Here is a 21,225-nt window from a genome sequence, read left to right as displayed (position 1 = left end):
TTGTGTAGTCACGGTTAAGCCACGTCAACATTTTATATTGTTTTTTTTATAGATATAATAAGATAAAAATGAATAGTAATATAAAATGTTGATGTGGCTTAACCGTGACTACACAAACAGGAGAGCACGAGAAGGGCACCGGAAGTGGAGGCAGACAATCCTTGTCCGCTAAAGAGATCCTTTGATATCTGGTCCTGATCTCATCTCTCTGTTCTCTTGCATGGTTGATTGAGTCAAGCCACAGATCCACACTGACCTGATCATGAAGCGATAGCCATTGGAGATCAAACGAAGAAGATGAAGGATGCGGCAACACCAAAGTCTTCTACAAAGCACCTAGCTGGATACAACTACTTTATGGGAAGTGTTTGTTGTGTCTCTAGGGTTTGCAGGGACCTTGGTATTTATACTGGCTAGGGCATTAAGGTTCCATCCATAAAGGAATCCCAAATCCCACTTTTTAGCCTATCAGTTAGGTATCATAATCACATAAAATCAAGGACTCCATCAATCTTACTTGTATTACAAGACACCTAATATAAGATTGATATCTTTAGGAAATAAATCACAATATCTACATTAATCTCCAATATTACATTCCTATTATATATTGTAGATCATTTAAGGTTGATTTACATCGGAATAAATCCAACATTCTCCCACTGGTCTACACATATAATATTTATGTTTATACTTGAAATTGGAGATTAATGTCACTTTAATGGCCATGTAGTTGTGATAACATCCTATCCTTGATACAAGTTTCTGTCAAATAAGTCTTTTAACATGGAACTAACAAGGTTGTAAGGTTGACACAACCTAAAACCTTCATAATCACACATGCTAAAATCCTCATCCACATGAAACACCGTCAAATTATGATTGCAAAGATGAAATTTAATTACCTGAATGTGTCTCAACTTTTATCATCTCAGGTCCTCTTTCATGCAAACTTTTACTGCAGTTGCAAACAAAAAACTTCATAAAACATAATTAATTCAACACCTACGAGCAAGATGAATTAACATGTTTTTGACACTAGTTCATATACCATATTAGTTACTTTCGTGAGAGAATTTTTCAACACTTATGAGCAAGATGAAAAAACTCTTACAACTAATACAACATATAAATCATGTCATGCCATTTTAAGTCGAACCAAAAGAATTAATCCACACCTACGAGCAAGAAGATTAACCATCCTTTTATGACTTAAAATGCAATTTGCTTAACTGGATATCAGATATATCATCATCTGATAATTGACCAACACATAAACATGTGACTACATGAATCCAACTAGAGATTAAACTGAATAAATGGATTCAATCAACCATACATACCTTATAGGTCATCTGCAAATGTAAGGCATCAATTACATGAAACTCAAGCTCCCACTGATTTGCAACATCGTCACTTAATTTGCAAATCACTACTTAAATCATACTTTTGAAATATGCTTGTGGGAACACCCTTACTTAGTCAATGAATGCATATCACTACAAAATTGTCTTTCTTTAACCTTTCCTTAACACCTTAAATAGCATAATCTCGATGAAAGGTAAAACTAAGACATTCACCGCTGTTTGTACAAAACCATGCATTTCACAACCATCTATTTGCATTAATAATTCCATATTTGCGCTAAGTCCCCACGAGCCTCAAAATTCTTTCTAAAGATTAACAAATAATCAATCAAGGCATCCAAATGATTTCAAGTAAAAATATACACATACCCCAAGTACTCATTCTGCAACTTAAACATATTATTGTCATTCGAGTCATGGCATAATTCTAATTTCATCAACCAAAACACATATTCATGGAAGATAGAATAACACTTTATGCTAGTCCACTTAATGCTCAAAACTCTAAACTTTTAGAGTTTATACACTTATTGCAAATAAGTTAATAAGTGTGAAGCCCAATTTTCTTTCACTTATTCTCCCACTTGGGCAAACACTCATTCATATATTCTTTCAAGGATGTACCTAAACAAATTTTCTTCATATTTTAGACATAATTAAATAGACATCACAACCAACATAAAGTTATCAAAAGAATTTCAGCAATGAGTTACACTTACTTTAGAATTTATCATAATTAATTTACAAGCTTAATTGCTACCAAAATTTTACAGATCAAAATAGACATACTAATCTTCATAAAATAAAAATATAGGGCCATTTTAAGTAAAACTAATTGTCTAAAATGACGTCTCAAAAAAAACAAAAAACAATCTGCCAGAAAAACTGTCTGTACGGTATGGGTTACTAGTAAATTCACCATAATTATACTACATGGCAAAAATTTACGAAAATTTGCAGACACATAATAGACATATATATGTTGAACATATAAAAAATTCAGGTCGTTTGGTGATCATTAGACGTATCATTCACTCAATTTAAATCAAGACATGCAATCTGCCAGAAACAATCATGTGCATCTATCATGAATTTATACATCCATAACAATTCAATTTCATATCATTTCAATTTCGATGTCCAAGGGAAACTCTAGTAGTCAAATTTCATCATCTAAAATGACATCATATTTCAAATTGAAAAGATTTACAAGCATAAGACTTAAATAATGTGTACCTTAGCAATCCTTGATTAACCTTCATGGGTCCAATACTTTGCATCAACAAGTCTCATGAATAGACACAAAATATGTTATGATGCAACCGATTTCCATGCCTTAAAACCACAACCTATTATGGGGCTCAATGGGATTTTGTAACTGATGGCATGGAACTTTATCCCCAATAAACTTCATGAAACTAGATTAATTTACACCTACGGGCAAGCAAATTAATTAGTTTCTAGTACTAAATTATATGTCACAAGAGTTACCTTCATAAAAAACTTCAACACCTACGGGCAAGATGAAGTTTTCACAAACTCCTGTGAAATAAAACCCATACTATGCCATCTTAATTAAAACAAAGGAAACGATCCACACCTACGGGCAAGAAGATTATCCCTTTTATTCTAATTAAGATGCAACGCTGATCAAAGTAACTTAAAACCATAGTCCCAGCATCAACTAAGCCGCTACGGCTTGCTTAGTTGACAAGACATTGATCATCTCCAGCCTAAAACAATACAAACGTCACATGGATTAATTAGCTGTAAGTGATAAAATTATGATAACATGATTCAAGCTTCGAGTCTTGCCAACAAATGGCCTTAATTTAATAATTTCCTTCATGACTCCCTTCGATATCCAATTAATCTCAAAAAACCTGACAACATACTTGAAAGGAGATTAATCACATATAGATCAAGTTGTATAAGAGCTATAATATCAATCTTCCACCACAAGGATATCAACACGTATGAGAAAACATGATGGAGCTAATAGATTCAAAATGGAAACACTTTAAACAATATAGTCGCTTTTAATTCAAAAGCCAAATTGTGATATCACTTAAATGCTCTCTTAAGTCAAACGAGTTCCTTTCCTTTTGTACCTTTATTTCTGTAGTACAAGACTCCTAAAACATTAGCTTCACAATCGTGCATTAGCCTTGTAAATACCAAATTAAGCAAAGGAACAACCAAAAATTCTTTTCTTCCAAAAGAAAAAACCCCAATACATGCCATACATTAGCCTTGAATAATTTCTTTTCTTCTCCCCTTATGGCACATAAAATTGACTCATCAAAACATTGTTTAAATTCTTTAGGCATAGGAAAAACTAACAAACCATATACAAGTTTGAAAACTTATGCTTATCAATTTTAGTCATATGCTTTGAATGAAATACATACCGCATGCCTTCATATGTTCACCACTTCTTTATAAACATATATATAATCACATGGCCAACCATAATTCTCATATAAATAGATAAAATACAAATGAGAATTGTCACATAATTACTGCATACCTCATTCATTTGTATAATGTTCTTGTTCTTGTTCTTGCCACTGGATGCTTTATGTCATTCTCAGTCAATCCACAAATTATGCATCAATTTCATAATTAACTAGTCATGTACAATTAAATGACGATACTGAGATAAGAAAGCAAAATTGTAGACAAAACTAATTTTGGTTAGTCATGCAGATTCCTTATGGAGTTAATATGACATTAAACATTACTTGAATTAATCCCCAGTCATACCCAAGTACGAGTACATAGTGCATATATTCTGGACATAACAATAATTTTACTGCATTATTAATGCTAATCTGCCAGATTTATCATATATTTGTGTCTTTGCATAGGATCATCTCAAGCAATATAGGACAATCCAATCCCCTTAAAAAGAAATATACCATATGTCATTTTACTACATGTTTGCAAAACTTAAAATTTTAATCCATATTGATTATTTCCAACAACAACCAATGACATGGCTATTACATTCGGTCTATATATATTTCCTACACATTATCATGTAACACAACTGAATGAAAATATTTCCATGAATTCATATTACCCATAAAAAATAGAGCAATAGACTTACTCATGTACTAGTGCCGAAACACCCAGACTATTTTGACATAATATAGTCTAAAAAACAAGTAAAATAATTTATGCATATTTACATATGCTTCTCGGTAGGCTTTTCATATGCAAATAAGAATTTATCATGTTCAAAGCATATATTTTCTCTTTGTTATAATTATCAAGTTCAAAACTTAATAATCAAAACTAACCATATGTATGATCGACTGTTTCGTACTTGACATATATAATGATCAACACCATTCACTTTGATAGAGGACTTTACCGAGTTTGCTGAGTTGAGACGCTTGGGAGGTGACGTCCATGACTTGTCTTCCGTTGGACGACGTTGTCTTTATGCCTCGGCACGGTTTGTTGGCTTTACCCGCTCTTTAACCGACCTCCATCTGATTCTGATCTTTTATATTTAACTAACCCTTTCTGATCATGAGATTCTATCATTGGGTTCATTGATCGTCTCAAAAAATTCTCCAGTGCAAAGTTAGAACACATGACTATTTCAATTGAACCAAAACATTAACATGAACATTGAAATAGGAAGCCTAAAGAAGTCTTCCAATTAAAACTAATTCAATAAAATAATGAACTAACTATTTCAATCTTTCTTTCTTATAGTTAATTCAATATCATCATTAAGCGCTTCAATTAAAATAAAGGCCCACGTTTGGGTTTGAAATTTTGAAGGGTGGTGGCGGTGGAAGCAAAACTTGAACTCAAGAGACATCACTCGCAGAAACAGAATATCCAATTATGTAATCGTTTTATTTAACTGATAATTTCGGTCTCTAAGACAATAGGAACTGATGCAAAATATGTGCTGTGCATATCATATTAATATGCCAAGTATATGCAACTATATGCGGAAACGTACTGATCCCGTTTTCAAGGAGGTCCGGCATGGTGGTGTTGCCAAACATATGCAATCACAACTTGGATTAAACACACGCAGAATATTATGTAATCCAATATTAAACCTAATAGGTTTTAATTATATAATCAGAGGCTCTGATACCACATGTAAACTTTATGTGGTTATATAATTAAAACACAAACGAAGGAATTTTAGCTGACCTGATCATGAAGCGATAGCCATTGGAGATCAAACGAAGAAGATGAAGGATGCGGCAACACCAAAGTCTTCTACAAAGCACCTAGCTGGATACAACTACTTTATGGGAAGTGTTTGTTGTGTCTCTAGGGTTTGCAGGGACCTTGGTATTTATACTGGCTAGGGCATTAAGGTTCCATCCATAAAGTAATCCCAAATCCCACTTTTTAGCCTATCAGTTAGGTATCATAATCACATAAAATCAAGGACTCCATCAATCTTACTTGTATTACAAGACACCTAATATAAGATTGATATCTTTAGGAAATAAATCACAATATCTACATTAATCTCCAATATTACATTCCTATTATATATTGTAGATCATTTAAGGTTGATTTACATCGGAATAAATCCAACACACTGAACAGGTAAGTTATATATATCACAATTAGCAGGGTATATAATAGTTATTGCCAATATTACAACCACAATAATATATAGTAATGCATAATGTTGGAGTCACTAAATATGCTCATAAGTTTGTTGACCAAACACTTTGTCGCATTACACATTGGATTTATTATTTGTTAATAAAACTAAATGAAGTTCAAAATAGATCGTCTAACTCAAATAATTATTATCACTGAACGAAACTTGACAAATATAGCAGTAATTACTAGTAATGCATTGTACTATTGAACCAATAACAGTGCTAGATTTTCCTTCTGTATTTGTAGGAGATGCACAAATTTATGCATTTTACATGCATAAATATTTAAGTTAGACGATCTAGCTAGTTAGGTATGAAATGCAAAATTTTCTTCTTAGTTGAACTTTTTAAGTTCCACACTACCAAAAAATAATGGTTTGCCCAACAAATCTTTGCTCGACGAGACAAATTTCGTCGTAAAGACCTTTACCTCGAAAACAGTCAACATTTAAGGTTTACTCAAACCTTCAAATGACAGATGAGTGTCGTAGGGCAAGTATTATGCCGTTGGGCAAAATTTTGGCGCCAAGAAACTAAAACATGGCGCACCACAACAGAGAGTTTTCCCGACAAACTTGATATTGGTCGGCTAGGATTCATTTGCCTAACAACAATGTCCGTCGGCTAAGAGTACTGTCAGTCCAACAATGACGTGTGATAAATACCCACTAACACAACCTTTGCTTGACGTTTAGCTATTACTTGCCTGACGGAGCATTTAGTCGGCCAAACCTATATTCATCAATGTATAAGTCTGTGCTTTCCTCTTCCTTTTTCTCGCCCATACCTTCATTTTCCTCTTTCTACTCCGTGCTTTCCTATTTATCTTTCTCCATTCTCCCCTTCTTCTTTGCTTCAATACCCTTGTTCCCACTACCAAACCCTACGAAATTGTTTTCAGGATCCAACCGTCAAATATGTTTGCATACTTCGAGATCTCCTAAGCAAAAAATCACCCAAAAAACGTTTGGAGGACGGGACAAAACAATGTGACGTTAAAAACAAACATTCACACTTTAATGGTCATTTGAGCTCCGATTTTATTCATTTTTTGCGAATACTATCCTCAACTCTACAAGAATAAGACGAACGAACTTGATCATGCATGAAAATAGTTAAAAAATATAATGGATATAACAAATTTACATTGTACTTAATGGAAGTATAGAAAAAACACTAATGAAATTGACACATTCTACGAAACTAGTTTTCATGATCCAACCATCAAATATGTTTGCACATTTTAAATTTCATAACAATAATTAAGGTTTAAATTATAATCAATAACCTTACGTTGTATCCCTTATTTTTTTTGTAGGCTTTTTTGATGCAAAAGAAAGACGAGTACCTTGCCAACCTCTCCCAGCTGCATCCTGATGAGCCTATAAAGGAGTTAACACTTGACCCAGACGTGTCTCTCCGGATACTAATGGAACAGGTTGGGCAAAGGAAAGGTAAGGAAGTATGTAGCCCATAGGCTGGTCAAGTTTGAGAAGTGGGGTTTTCTTCTTCATCCAGCCCTACTCCATCGACCAAGATTGATTCCAGACTTCGGCAGGTAGAGATGGAGTTGGCGCACCAAAGAGAATTATTGTGCTTGTACTTCATTGTCGTATCCCAGTCCTTATCAACTTCTGGCATTAGGATTCCCAAGCCGCCGACCGAGCTTTGCAGCTATTCCAAGAGCCTTTGAACATCGTTTGAGGAGCCGCTCCAGCAATCACAAGACCCCCCATCACAATAGTTTACATTTTTTTTCTTTTTACTTTTTACTTTTTTTTGTAACATAATTGTACGAACATTTTTTTTTGGGTTGTAAATTATTATTCGGATTTGGATCCTCTCCTGAGCTAATGGAGAGGATCCTCCTGACCAGTTATCATGAGCCGTTGGATAAAAATCCAACGGCTATAATTATTATAATTTTAAAAGGATCCTCTGTTTGTAGTCGTTGGATAAAAATTCAACTGCCCATGATAACTGGTCAGGAGGATACTCTCCATTAGCTCAGGAGATGATCCAAATCCTTATTATTCTCCATTTTTACAATATTTATTGTTTTTTAAATGTTCGAATTTAATATTTTTTTATTGTAATAATTATTGTTTATTAAGTTGTAAAGTTAAATAAATTATTTAATAGTTTTTTATTAATTTTTTATTAATTTAATAATTATTTGCCCGATGGAGCTGTTGTCCTGCACAAGCTTTATTTTACCTAACGATCATGCCGGCGGTTTAAGCTCACCCGCATTATTTAGTTATGTCTTGGCTACGGGTCTGCTGTTTAAGCTCACCCGCATTTTTTTGCCAACGAGGTTTATTCCGTCAATTAAGATGTCTTCCATTGGGGCAATTGGTCAATGCACTCTTGCCTAACAACATATTTCGTCGGGTAAATATGCTTTACCCGACGAACATGTTCCGTTTGACCAACTATTCTTTTGCCGAGTTTCAAGCGATAAATCCTCCTTTTACCCGATAGATATTTTTCGTCTTACAAAATGTTTATTTATTTTTTTGTAGTGTCATAACTTTTGTAGCTAATTCGATCTTAATTAAATTATTTCATAGAAAATAAAATAATCATCGTCGTCTTCATCAAACATGAAATACCAATCAAATCGAATCATGCGTACAAATTTATTCCAAAAAGAAGATAAAGGCGAAGGAAGGAGACAGTATATATATATATATACACACACATATAAACATATACATATACATATATGTATATATTATTATTAGTATTATTATTATTATTATCCATGGATTACAAACGATCATTTACTTGGGAATTTCGTCTTCTGTCAAAGCAAGGAGAACCATGCATAATTGACGTTAATTTTCATCGTTTGTAAAAGGTTGATCATCAGTAGCAGTAAAACTATTGTTATTCGTGTTATAATCTTTATTTTCTACTTGTTCTGGTAGAGTTGATAAAACTTCATCATTTGAAGTGCTGGATCCATTCTGCTCCTCATCCGTCACGGCATATTTTTCGGGTGATTCATTGATTTGCCCACCACTGCCTGTACTAAGACCCGGCCTTGTGTCTCCAGAAGCACATCTTCTAAACAAACGAAAAACAATGAAGATTAAAGAAAAAACAAAAGTAACGTTGCATATTAATATTTTCTATGATAATCAACTTAAAGTTCTTTAATTTTGTGATACAAGTAAATAATTTTTTTTTTTTGCAACTTATTTAATAAGGATATATAACACTTCCCTCATTTTTTGCACATTGTCTAATCATCTATATGAATAAAAGAAATTAATGGTTTATCGTGAAGATATGCTTGTAACAATAATCATCAATTTGTTCGACATAAACACACACACACACACACACACACATATATATACATACATACACATGGTCTCCGGATTGAATAATTTTTTTTTAAAGTTAATGATTTAAAGAGTTGCAATTATTCTCATTGTATAGAACTACAAAAATTCATGTGTACATTTATTCTTGAGAAGTTACAAAAGTAGATCAACATATAATTATGAAGGGAGTTTTAACAAAATACTCCCGGTACTGTTCATTTTTAACGAAAACGACATTTTTACTCTAAAAAGTCATTCCTGGTACTATTCACTTACAACACATTTTTGTCCTTTTGATTAAAACTCAATGTTTTCAAGCTCTTTTCGTTAGTTTTCTTATAATTAATTGGATGAATGAAAATGTCAGTCTATCTCAAGTCATATTTTATTGTAAATAACTAAAGTTAACTTATGTGGTTTTAAAGATATGTTGCGCCTTTTTAGTCAAAATGGTATGTGAGATTGACATAATACCTCACATTGCCTTTGAGATTAAAATTTGGTAGGAAGTGGTTCTTGAGCTTGTCCACTGTCAATCATTTAGATCATTTTGTGAAAAATCTTAGTTAGATTGAGGTTATTTTTGTCTGATCAACCCCTTCACTTGCTTTTTCATTTACTGGAGATTTTTCGCGAAACGACCAAAATGATTCACGGTGAACAAACTCAGTGACCATTTTTATCGATTTTCAATGTTAAGGACCAAAGTAAGGAGTTTTGCTAATCTCAATAATCATTTTGGCTAAAGAGCCAAGATATTTATGGCGCTTACTCAAAATAACAAGATATATTGGGGAAAACTTCAATCAAAATAAAAAAAATGTCCCTCTTATCACACTTTTCATATCATATTTGTACAATTTTTCTAATAAAGGTGTGATCCATTTGTATTGGTGAGTTCTACCTCTATTTGACAGGTGGTACAAATGTGGTATAAAAAATATTATGAAGTTTAGCATTACTCCGAAAGAAAAGATAGGGAGAATTAGTATATAGAAAGACCAATCAACTTACACGGTAATAATTTTCCATTGCATGGCCCTCAACATGGGTATTTGGAGCATGGTCTTTGAAATGAAGCCTCTAACAACAGCCATATATTTAGCAACTACAGATGATTCGTACGCACTTCTATTACTTTGCTCAAAAACTCAAAGTTTGCTGTTTTAATTTTTTGTTTGTGTCATCTCTTCATTGAGCCCACGGGAAGTTTTATAGCAGAGACGACTAATAAGACAACCATTATAAAAAGAATAAAAAAGTAGAAGTACCATATGCAAAGATAAATGAATAGTTAAAAAACGATCCACCGATCATATTCTTAAGTAAAAATGGAGTTGGTAAGTAAAAATAATAATTTATAAATGAATAATTAAATGTAGCAATACCTAAACCCTTATTAAGTTGTCATGTACATGTATACTGTGGTCCTGACTTTGTTTTCTCATTGATGACCAAGTCTTTATCTAATGGAGTTGGTAGTTAATTATGTGCTCATTTGGAATTATTTTCAAAATGATTGAAAACGTTTTTAGAAGAAATATTCTTGGAATCCAAAAGCACTTGAAGTACTCCTACAAAAAATACATAACTGGTGCTTCTTGTAGAAAGCACTTCAAGTGCTTTTTCATGATTCATTTGCATTTTACTAAAGATTGATTTTAAAAAGATTTTAATAAAAACCCCTTTCATATATTTTAAAAGTAATTTCAAATATGACATTTAACAAGAATTCAGTCTTCAGATAGCAAAGTTCACTTAATTGGTTTATTTTTATATATTTATGATTATGTCATGCAGACATGAATTGGCCATAGTGACTTGACTTTTTATTTCTTTATCTGCGTGTGTGAATTCATGATTCATTTGCATTTTACTAAATATTGATTTTAAAAAGATTTTAATAAAAACCCCATTCATATATTTTAAAAGTAATTTCAAATATGACATTTAACAAGAATTCAGTCTTCAGATAGCAAAGTTCACTTAATTGGTTTATTTTTATATATTTATGATTATGTCATGCAGACATGAATTGGCCATAGTGACTTGACTTTTTATTTCTTTATCTGCGTGTGTGAATTCATGATTGCATGTGTGTGTGACTTTGATTAGCCCTTCCAAAGTTTTTTAAGTCCCACAACAGTGACATCTTGTTGAAAAGTATCAGAATATTGCATGAATGATTCAGTCAATGGAAAAAAAAAAGTATCACAATTAAGATGCATAAGCTTTTATATTTTCTATAGCTGGAGATGATAATTTATAGCTACTACGAATTGCAATAAAATAATTTGAGTCACTAAATTTGTTCACCAGATAATTTTTCAAAGGGTTAACATCTTGACATGTATCCGCTTCCCTTTTGCATCGACCAAGGTTTAATTACGCTAAGAACGTCTAGGATTTTGAAACTAACAAGCTAATAGGTTGTTTAGTATTAATCTGCAGATTATGTCATCGTAATTCTGAATTTATTGATCACTTATCTTTTAGTTGTGAGTTTGCACAATGCACTTGATTTTGGCTTGCTACTCAATTTGGCATTGTTCTTCCTTTTATTGTTAGTGTTTTCTCGAATTTCTGACTTGCTTTTGTGTTGCAGAGGTTTTTTCCGCTACTTCACAATGTTCAGCCGACTGTGGGAGTTTTCTTATTGTTGGATATTTAAAAATACGTACGTAACAATGTTGAAGTTTGAAAATAGGTCTCTTTCTTTTCCACACCTTTAAGCTTCTTCTATTGCTCTAGTTCTTTCACATCCTTCTTCGTATCCTTGGGGCTTGCTAAGGCTAACCCATGTCCTGCAACTTGTGGCTGGGTTTTTCGATATTGTACGAGTTATTTTTTTAGTGGTTTCTTCCATAGTTTGCATCGATTCATCCCTCAATATATAAGATTCTGCTATTATATTGAATTGAAAGGAAAAAAAAACTTAATATATATTTGTGAGATGCTAATTATGAAATACTTTTGGTTCTGTCATTGCATAAAGCACTTAAGAGCATTTTCATAGGAGATGTCAAATTTTAAACATAAAATTTGAATTTGACGGCCTATGTGATATTTCGACATCTACAATTTTGCTCTTCACCTGATGTGTCAAATTAAATATTATTTTATTACACTATTTTCTTTTCTTTTTATTTTATTAAACTATTATTTTCTGGGTTTAGTGTACCCAGAAAGAAATGAACAATACCGAAAGCTCAGTGAGCTTATAGTACCCACCGACGGCGGACATGGAAGTGACGGAGGAGCAAGAATTCTGAGGGAAAGGCGACGTCAGCTGAGGAACCACACAAGGCGAGTTCGAGATCGTCGTGAATGTACGGCTTCCTTCGTCTTTCTTCAGCTCCGGATGCGCAGCTCCTTGGCCGTGCGGTTGGATCGAGGCTTCGATCTTCGTTCACCTTCGGATCCGCGCCATCGGCCACCACCAGTTCATGTTCCAGTAGGGGTTCCGGTCTAACTTCGGCCTCCGTCACTGGCTCGGGTTTATCTTCGGGCTCGGGCACCGGTTCCGGTTTAATTTCGGGTTTCGGATTTGTTGTCTGGTCTGGTTCAAGTCCGTTCTGGGCGGGGGGTTGTTCGGCGGTGGACATTGCGGGAGATCGGAGGAGGGATCGGAATTCGAAGAGTGATCCGACTGTGAAGTTACAGAGAGGTTGGGGAGAGAGTGGGGGAGAGAGAGACGCTCGGCGGCCATGGACGCCATTGAAGGAGGAGAGTTGCAGATCAAGAAATTAATAAAAAAATATTTGAAGTCAAATTTGACCATTCCACGTCAGATTTAATTTTTCGGTTGTAAAACATTACTATCTTTTTTAGCTGTTATTGTTGATTTGAATATTTTGACGTATCATTTTAGATGCTCTAAAAATATTGATTATTTATTATACATGTCTGAAAATAAAGCAGTTACAGTAACCAAATTACACTCACGAACACAAACACAAATGTCTAAGAAAGAGGGAGAGAAGACTTATTCCATCATGATTCATATAGAATCCACATCACACAGCTTATCTCTTAATTAAAAAGCGTAAATTTTTCATTAGTCAACCGGTAGAGGCAGTCTCTTTTGTTGTAGCTTTTGCATCTCCGTTACTTTGCTTGCCATCGTTCTGATTACTCTTTGAGCTGCTGATTTCATCAGAAACATTCTGCTCTTTCAACGTCGTCGTCTCATTGATTTTCCCACCAGACCCTTGGCTAATGTCTCGCCTGCTATCTTCACATCTATGATAAAATATAAAATAAAATAAAAAAGTATTTAATCAAAATCCTAGAAACAAATATGAGTGTGCAGACGAAGAAAATGAGTGTGGTGAATCACTTTCCTTATCACAAAACCAAATGTTGATTTTAAAAGGTCCAAGTATACTTTCATTACCAAGGAAATATCAAATTAAATATATATATATGTTGTCCAATATACAAAAATGTAATACTAATCTTATGCATGCAAATTATAATGAAACCACCATACATTATTGAGAGACTAATATTCCTCCTGCTGGCGTGCATACGGTTGTGATGCGTGATCTGCAGTCTGCACATATAGACTCCAATAAAATCATATAATTGGCAACACAATCAACAAATTAACTAATGATTTCTATTTTTTTTTTCCAGATATATAAAGACAATTAAACAAAAAAAATTAAGTGCTTTAATTCTAAGAAGTTAATTCGATCACGTACATATTCCCGGGTCGATGCCGGTAGGACTCGCAAATGGGAATTTGGACGATGTTGGATTTTGGCATGACGATGAAACGACGCACAATTAGAGCCATGATCTTTGTAATTTAGAGTGATCAGTTTACTAACTGCGCGTGGGTTTCTGAGTGAGACCAAAAGACTTAAGGTTTATATAGAGTGAGTATGCATGGCAACTTGTACTTTAATTAGAGCTTTTATTCTTCTTTATTTTCCTCCTTTTTGTCGTTTTGTCCCCATAGGCTATAGTGACATTGGAGATGAAGATAAAGGCTTGTATAGTCTGTCCATGATTGAGTTTGTTTGTTTGTTTGGTTTTTTTTTAACAAGATCAGCTGGCTATTTTGTCACGGTAATTTATCATTATGAGAGTTGGAAAAACTTATACAGACATTTCAGATTTTTTCTAATCATCATTTTGTAATTCACCAATGTCAAGAATTAAACTCAAGATGTGTCATTCGAAATACAGATCTGAAACTGTCCACAACTACCGAGTTACCCGTAGTGGTTGTCCATGATTGACTTGGGTTATACGGATTCCTCCGTCAACGGTTTGTATAGTCATTCTTTATTTGTATTAGCTCTTCCTAAGTTCCTATTCGTCAAAGTCCTTGCACGCGTATTTTGAAATTGATCGGATATCTGTTCGACCATGTATTACATTTAATTGACTCAAATAAAGAGTGAGTCAATATTGAATTTTTTATTTATTTTTAAAATGGTTATCAAATAAGGAACCGGATCCCCTCCAGACCGAATCATCTAGGTAATTGAAATTTGATCAAACGACTACAATAATTATAACTTTTAAATGGTCTTCCTGTTTGTAGCCATTAGATTAAATTTCAATGGTTCAGATAACCCGGTCAGGAGGATCCCCACCCTATGCTCAGGAGGCGATCCGGTTCCATCAAATAATGATCAAATTCAACCGAACATGGACTTAGTGCTCAACGAAAGAGTGAGCCAGCCAATAAAAGCCATTAGAATACAGAAATCTGTCTTGGAACTCAATTTTCAATATAAGAAATAGTTTAACTTTTTAATGTGAGATATTATTCACATCCTCACTGTAATGTTATTTTGGGACATAAATACGACATGAGAAATGAACAAGCACCAGTATTGATGACTAGCATTGGTACCATAATGAAAATTGAAAAGCACTACCCAAAAACTTATTTTATCAAATACTATTCAGTGTGATGGAGATAATTTGTCCAGATAATTGAGTTGATATTCAGCGAGTTATTGTTCTTGGCTTCGTCTAATATCTCGAACTTTCTTTCTAGTTTCTATAAATGAAAGTAAGACAGAAATGGTGCTTGACGTGCATGGGTGTCGACCAAATATTGACTCTGTCTCCCACTTGCTCATTTATTAAAAAAAAAAGAAAAAAATGTAGCAATATCACATTATTTGGACTCAGTCTTACACTGACTCTGAAAATAAAGGAATTTTTCTTAACATTGCTATTGATTTTAGGGAACTTTAACGAAAAGCTCCAAGTACTGTTCCTTTTAACGAAAAGCTCTAGGTACTGTTCATTTTAACGAAAAACCACATTTTTACACTAAAAAATCAATTGTGGTACTATTCACTTTACCTTTTATTATGTCCTTATCGTTAAAACTCAAAATTTTCAAACATTTTTCATTAGTTTTCCTTTGATTTTAATCGTAGTAACTATCTTTAAAATTTGGTGAGATCAGGATGGACCAAACATGATTGTTGATAGCTCTCATCAAATAATAATCAGGATTTCCTCATTCATGTTGTTTAAGATACCTGCGGACTTGGCAGAATTGTGAAAGCCTACATACTCATCCATTTTGATTGGATAACAGATTGAATTCATCACATTTGATTTGAGCAGCATGCAGCACGTGGTGATGATGATTGGTTGGATTGTTGGTAGTCTGAATATAATCACATTTGTTTCAATTATCCAAATTGAGTTGGTTTGTGATTGGTTGGACTGGAGCAGCGTGGTTACGTAAAGTAATGAGATTGATGTCATGCATGAGTCCTAGAAAATTAGCCATGTTAATTTGGTGGTTATTTGATGTGAGGACGTGAAGGTAATAGAGTCTCACATTGGTGAAAAAAGAAATTTTGAAAGGGCTTATACAATGTTGGGATACTCCCTATATGTATTGTCAATTGGTTTTATGGTGGAATTCTCCAACTTTCTCCATGATATCAAAGCAAGTTGGTTAACATGTGAAGCCCAACGGCCACACTTGCTTCACGTCACCAAATCCATGTTGTGCACGTGTTTCGCTTGAAAATTCGCCACACGTGAGGGGGCGTGTAAGGATGTGAAGGTAAAAGAGTCTCACATCGGTGAAAGGAGAAACCTTGTAAGGGCTTATATATAAGAGGTTGTGCTACTCTCCGTATTGCCAATTAGTTTTATGGTGAAACATCAACTTTCTTCATTGACTGGGTGATGGAGTTCAAATTTTGTCCCAATAATCTTGATGGTTAATGTTATCACACACTGGTCACTTATTACTACGGTCTAATGATATTCCTCTTCACTTGTAAGTGAGAGGTCTTAGGTTCGATTCTCGCTAAAGGCGACTTTGAACCACATTATTGCCAGCCAATGGTGAGGCTAAGCCCACCCATTCCCTCTTAATGTAGATATATCGTTTCTTCAAAAAAAATTGTTGTCATACACACATATTTATTTCACATGCCCTTTTTAATTTTCGCCATTAGATTGAATGAATGGAAGAAGATAAACGTCAAAAAGTTAACAAAGTTGTGTGGAAGGTTAAAATGGGTGTGTAAATAGCACTGGCTAGGGGCTAAAGTCAGACTTTATGCCAATATTATGATTAGTGAAAATATCTAGTTCACGTGGAATTCGAATTAGTTATCAACCAAGGCATGCTTGTCCTATAAATATAAGTGGTTTTTTAACGTAAAGACCCTTCAATTCAACTGTTGATGCACAAAACCGGAGGGGTCTTGGAACAACGTAAATCCGACCGTGAATCTGCAAGAAAGTAAAGAACACAAGAGGTATCGTGGTTCACCCCAATGTTTGGGCTACGTCCACACTGATGTTGATATTGTTTCACTCTGAATGGTGGATATACAAGAAGGCTAGAGGCCTTAACCTTGACCTTCTTAATGAGGAGGGTGAGGAGTCATTTTATAGAATAAGGGATCCTCACTTATTACATATTTGCCCTTTCATTTATTACATAATTACATTTGAGTCCCTCGAGTATTTATACAAGGTCTAAATACGGAGGCCCTAAGTATGGTACAAACAGTAGTCCCCCAAGTCTTCAGTCAAGAAAGTCTTTTGGTTGGAGACTTGAAATTCAGTCCATGTGTGGGCCGAAGTAACTAGATGTCGTCTAGAACTGATACTCGATATGAGACAGTGCTCAATGTGAAATGATGCTCAACTAGAAATAGCATATGTTGCGAGGCTGCTCGGTTTGTAGCTTATGTTGCCTTGGTTGGCTCGGCTTGTGGCGTTGAAGGTGATGGAGTCCCTTTTACAGAATAAGGGCTCACTCCTCAATACATAAAAGATGGGCTAGAGTTGATGCTTGCGGCGAGGCGATTGCTCAGTAGGCGGCAATGCTCTCTAATGATGGTGAGGGAGTCTCTTTTATAGAATAAGGGCTCGCTCCTCAATACATAAGCGATGGGCTAGAGTTGATGCTCGCAGCGAGGCGGTTGCTTTGCTGGCGGCGATGCTCTCTAATGATGGTGAATGAGTCCCTTTTATAGAATAAGGGCTCGCTCTTCAATACATAAGTGATGGGCTAAAAGTCTTTCTAATGAAGGTGAGGGAGTCCCTTTTATAAAATAAGGGTTCACTCCTCAATATATGAATAATGGGTGCTCTCTAATGAAAGTGAAGGAGTCCCTTTTATAGAATAAGGGTTTGCTCCTTAGTACATAAATAGTGGGCTAAGTCCCCCAAGTATTTTTCATGAGGCCCAGTTGTGGAAGCCCAATATATGGTACATAATGTAGTCCACCAAGTCTTTAGTCAATAGAGTCTGTTGGCTGGAGACTTCAAATTCAATCCATGTATGGGTCGAAATGGAGGTTGTTCGGAGGCGGTCTTTGTATACCATGTACTGAAGCTTTGTAGGTGAAGCTTTGAAAGTGAAGCTTTGTAGGTGAAGCTTTGAAAGTGAAGCTTTGAAGTTGGAGCTTTTGTAAATGAAGCTTTTGAAGTCGGAGCTTTGTAAATGAAGCTTTGAAGCTGGAGCTCTGTAAATGAAGCTTTCAAAGATGGAGCTCTCGAAGTTGGAGCTCTGTAAATGAAGCTTTCGAAGCTGATTGATATGAGTGATGTTCATGAATGTTTATGTTGATTGACATGAGTGATGCTCATGGATGTTGACATGAGTGATGCTCATGAATGTTGACATGAGTGATGCTCATGAATGTTGACATGAGTGATGTTCATGAATGTTTATGTATGATTGACATGAGTGATGCTTATGAATGTTTATGTATGATTAACATGAGTGATGTTCATGTATAATTTTGGAGTACTGGATGTACTTTTGATCACCTAGTTGGTGATAATAGCGGCAGGCTGCCGAATAATTTTGGAGTACTGGACGTACTTTTGATCACTTGGTTGGTGATAATAGAGGGTGAACCTTAAGTGGAGGGATGAAGGTTGGAGTTTGAAGCCATAAGGCTTGGCTCTTTTGGGCATATGGGCCTTCGCCCTCCACATAACATTCCAACCCACTATTTTGGGCTTGCCGACATTTTGCTTTTTTTTTTAACATCATGATTGATTCCAACCTAGATCTCCCTTTTTCTTTTTCTTTTTCTATTCTTTAGTAACATCATGATCTTTTTCGTTTTCTATTCTGTTCATTTACCCTGATTTCTTTCCTCCTCATTTTTCTTTTTCTATTCTTTTCCTCCCTTTATTCCTTGCTTTTACTTTCTGCTTTTTCTCGGTTTTTCTGCTTTGCTTTTGCTTTCTACTTTTTCTCGGTTTTTCTGCTAAGAGTCACTGGGTTAAGATTCCGAGTTCGAGGGATCCGAGTCGGGAGCTGGCTGTGATCCTCAATAACTTCATTGGCCTGCACGACAGCGAACGAGAATTCTCCATGGCTGTACCTGTCCAAGCTTCTGCACCACAGCAAAGGGACCTCCAACAATCACAACAAAATACCTGATGGGTCATATCGCCTACCTATGTCGTCTAGAGCCATGAACATAGCTCGCGGGGGCTTGGCGTGAAGGGAGGAAAGCATATCTTTGGTGCTATTCTTATTTTTCAATATGTATATGTACATGAAAAAGAGTGCGAAGATTCCAATTCCGGCTATATCACCGGCAACTATTCCGACAATGACGGCTGGTCTGAGCCCGGTCTGGCTTTGTTGTGAATGCCCATTTTTTGATCTTGGCGAACTAGCTTTTAGGTTCCTGGGAATTGCAGCAAATGCCGGAGGAGAATTCGGAGACGAAGCATTGGGTGAAGAGGAAGGAGAAGAAGGAATCGGACATGGGTTCTTGGTTGGTGGGCCACACAGATCAGGATTGCTGGTAAAAGACCTAGTTTCTTGGTTCAAGAACACTTGAGTTTTCGGGACTTAGCTGGTAAGATTGTTGAAAAATAGGTCGGTTTTGGCGTTACCTGGAATTTTCTTGGAAAATTCAGGCAGGATTTTCTCGGAAAGTCCGTTGTGGGAGACGTTGAAGTAACTCAGCCATGGTAGGTCCTGCCGTGCCGCCGTTGCCGCCCTCAGCCTGGTGAGCTGCCTCCGCCTGCTTCTCCGCCTCCACTTGGTTCAGTGCCCGCTGTAGAAACTTGTCGTCCCAAATCAAGCTCGACGAGCCCTGCCTCCTAAACGTGCTCTCAGACCTCTGAAGCCCCTCAGCCATTAGATTAATCTCTGAAATTTTATGATAAATCTCTGAATCTACGATTTAAGTTTTGTTTCTGGAGTCTGGAGGGTTCGATTTATGTGGATTTTAAGGCTGGGATTTGGAATTTGGGATTGAAAATTTGCAAGTCCCTCGTTGCTATAATGGTATGAGTTTGTTTATTTATACGGTGTTGGAATTTTCTCGCTGCTTTAGGGATGTGAAAGAGAGAGAGAGTGTGATTTTTTGGAAAAACCCAAAGAGGGAGGTTATGGGTTCTTGGGTTGTGCAGATTCACGGTAGAGGTAAAAAATTGAGAGAGAAACGACATAGCTTTTCGTGTCGTTTCCCACAGACGGCGCCAAATGTTGATGCACAAAACCGGAGGGGTCTTGGAACAATGTAAATCCGATCGTGAATCTGCAAGAAAGTAAAAAACACAAGAGGTATCGTGGTTCACCCCAATGTTTGGGCTACGTCCACACTGATGTTGATATTGTTTCACTCTGAATGGTGGATATACAAGAAGGCTAGAAGCCTCAACCTTGACCTCTTTAATGAGGAGAGTGAGGAGTCATTTTATAGAATAAGGGCTCCTCACTTATTACATATTTGCCCTTTCATTTATTACATAATTACATTTGAGTCCCCCGAATATTTATACGAGGTCTAAATACGGAGACCTTAAGTATGGTACAAACATCAACAAAAAAGTCAAGCGCTCTATGTGAAAAATATAGCTCCACACGAAAAATATTGCTCTATGCTAAAAGTTTTTCACAACCTTGAGAAAAAAATACTAATTATCCTAACCCCTCCGTAAGAATATATTCAATTCGATTGAACATCACTGGGCTGGCAACGAGCAACATATTCAGTTCAAGTAAATATCACTAAAGCTGTAGAACTAATCGATCTAGAATTACCTTCTGTTCGATTGAATAACATTACTTATTTCGGTAGGTTATCTATCAAAGTCTCAGCTAACTTTCCCAGCAAAGTGCAAAGTGAGGTGTTCTTGATTAGTTATTCGCAAGTGCATTTCAAAGTTCATCATTCAGACGGTCTAACAACTTTCACAATAAAGACTAGGGGTGGGCAAAAGGGCCCTAGGCCCGCGAAGTAGGCCAGTTTAATGCGATTCGAGGTGGGTATGGGGTGGATCTAAAATTTGTAAAGACAAAATGGGGCGGGTTCACAAAATTATCGGGACGGGGCAGGTGCAAAAGCCTTATGAAACGGGGCCCCGATTGGACCCGTTTCT

At 35.5% G+C, this 21,225-nt stretch overlaps 4 protein-coding genes across 4 annotated transcripts in view; 1 reads left to right on the top strand and 3 right to left on the bottom strand.

Moving 5' to 3' along the window:
* LOC126614615 (UDP-glycosyltransferase 76B1-like) overlaps positions 1-21,225 on the bottom strand; it is an 80,339-nt gene that overhangs the window by 19,191 nt on the left and 39,923 nt on the right. The gene's annotated exons all lie outside the window — the stretch shown is intronic.
* Positions 8,739-10,534, bottom strand: LOC126614626 (uncharacterized). The gene is made up of 2 exons (XM_050282274.1): positions 10,372-10,534; positions 8,739-9,094 (listed from the first exon to the last, which is right to left on the bottom strand). Exons 1-2 carry the CDS (start codon positions 10,452-10,454, stop codon positions 8,863-8,865), a joined length of 315 nt encoding a protein of 104 aa, XP_050138231.1. The 5' UTR covers positions 10,455-10,534; the 3' UTR covers positions 8,739-8,862.
* Positions 11,670-13,052, top strand: LOC126614621 (uncharacterized). Its single transcript, XM_050282269.1, has 3 exons — positions 11,670-11,736; positions 11,963-12,034; positions 12,534-13,052. The coding sequence occupies exons 1-3, from the start codon at positions 11,706-11,708 to the stop codon at positions 12,827-12,829; spliced, it is 399 nt and encodes a 132-aa protein (XP_050138226.1). The 5' UTR covers positions 11,670-11,705; the 3' UTR covers positions 12,830-13,052.
* LOC126614624 (uncharacterized) lies at positions 13,223-14,224 on the bottom strand. The gene is made up of 3 exons (XM_050282273.1): positions 14,064-14,224; positions 13,850-13,912; positions 13,223-13,599 (listed from the first exon to the last, which is right to left on the bottom strand). Exons 1-3 carry the CDS (start codon positions 14,156-14,158, stop codon positions 13,419-13,421), a joined length of 339 nt encoding a protein of 112 aa, XP_050138230.1. The 5' UTR covers positions 14,159-14,224; the 3' UTR covers positions 13,223-13,418.

The sequence above is a fragment of the Malus sylvestris genome, chromosome 3, assembly GCF_916048215.2.
Source record: "Malus sylvestris chromosome 3, drMalSylv7.2, whole genome shotgun sequence".
Classification (NCBI taxonomy): Eukaryota; Viridiplantae; Streptophyta; class Magnoliopsida; order Rosales; family Rosaceae; genus Malus; species Malus sylvestris.
Note: the sequence above shows the minus strand (reverse complement) of the source record. Positions and strands in the feature narration are given on the sequence as shown.

Excerpts from the sequence above, each read along its gene's own strand:
- LOC126614626 (XM_050282274.1), bottom strand. The coding sequence starts at position 10,454 with ATGGCTGTTGTTAGAGGCTTCATTTCAAAGACCATGCTCCAAATACCC. Across the intron at positions 9,095-10,371 it reads CAATGGAAAATTATTACCGT|AAGATGTGCTTCTGGAGACA; the intron begins GTAAGTTGATTG and ends TCGTTTGTTTAG.
- LOC126614621 (XM_050282269.1), top strand. The coding sequence starts at position 11,706 with ATGTATCCGCTTCCCTTTTGCATCGACCAAG. Across the intron at positions 11,737-11,962 it reads TCCCTTTTGCATCGACCAAG|AGGTTTTTTCCGCTACTTCA; the intron begins GTTTAATTACGC and ends TTTGTGTTGCAG. Across the intron at positions 12,035-12,533 it reads TGTTGGATATTTAAAAATAC|TGTACCCAGAAAGAAATGAA; the intron begins GTACGTAACAAT and ends TTCTGGGTTTAG.
- LOC126614624 (XM_050282273.1), bottom strand. The coding sequence starts at position 14,158 with ATGGCTCTAATTGTGCGTCGTTTCATCGTCATGCCAAAATCCAACATC. Across the intron at positions 13,913-14,063 it reads CGGCATCGACCCGGGAATAT|ACTGCAGATCACGCATCACA; the intron begins GTACGTGATCGA and ends CTATATGTGCAG. Across the intron at positions 13,600-13,849 it reads AATATTAGTCTCTCAATAAT|ATGTGAAGATAGCAGGCGAG; the intron begins GTATGGTGGTTT and ends ATTTTATCATAG.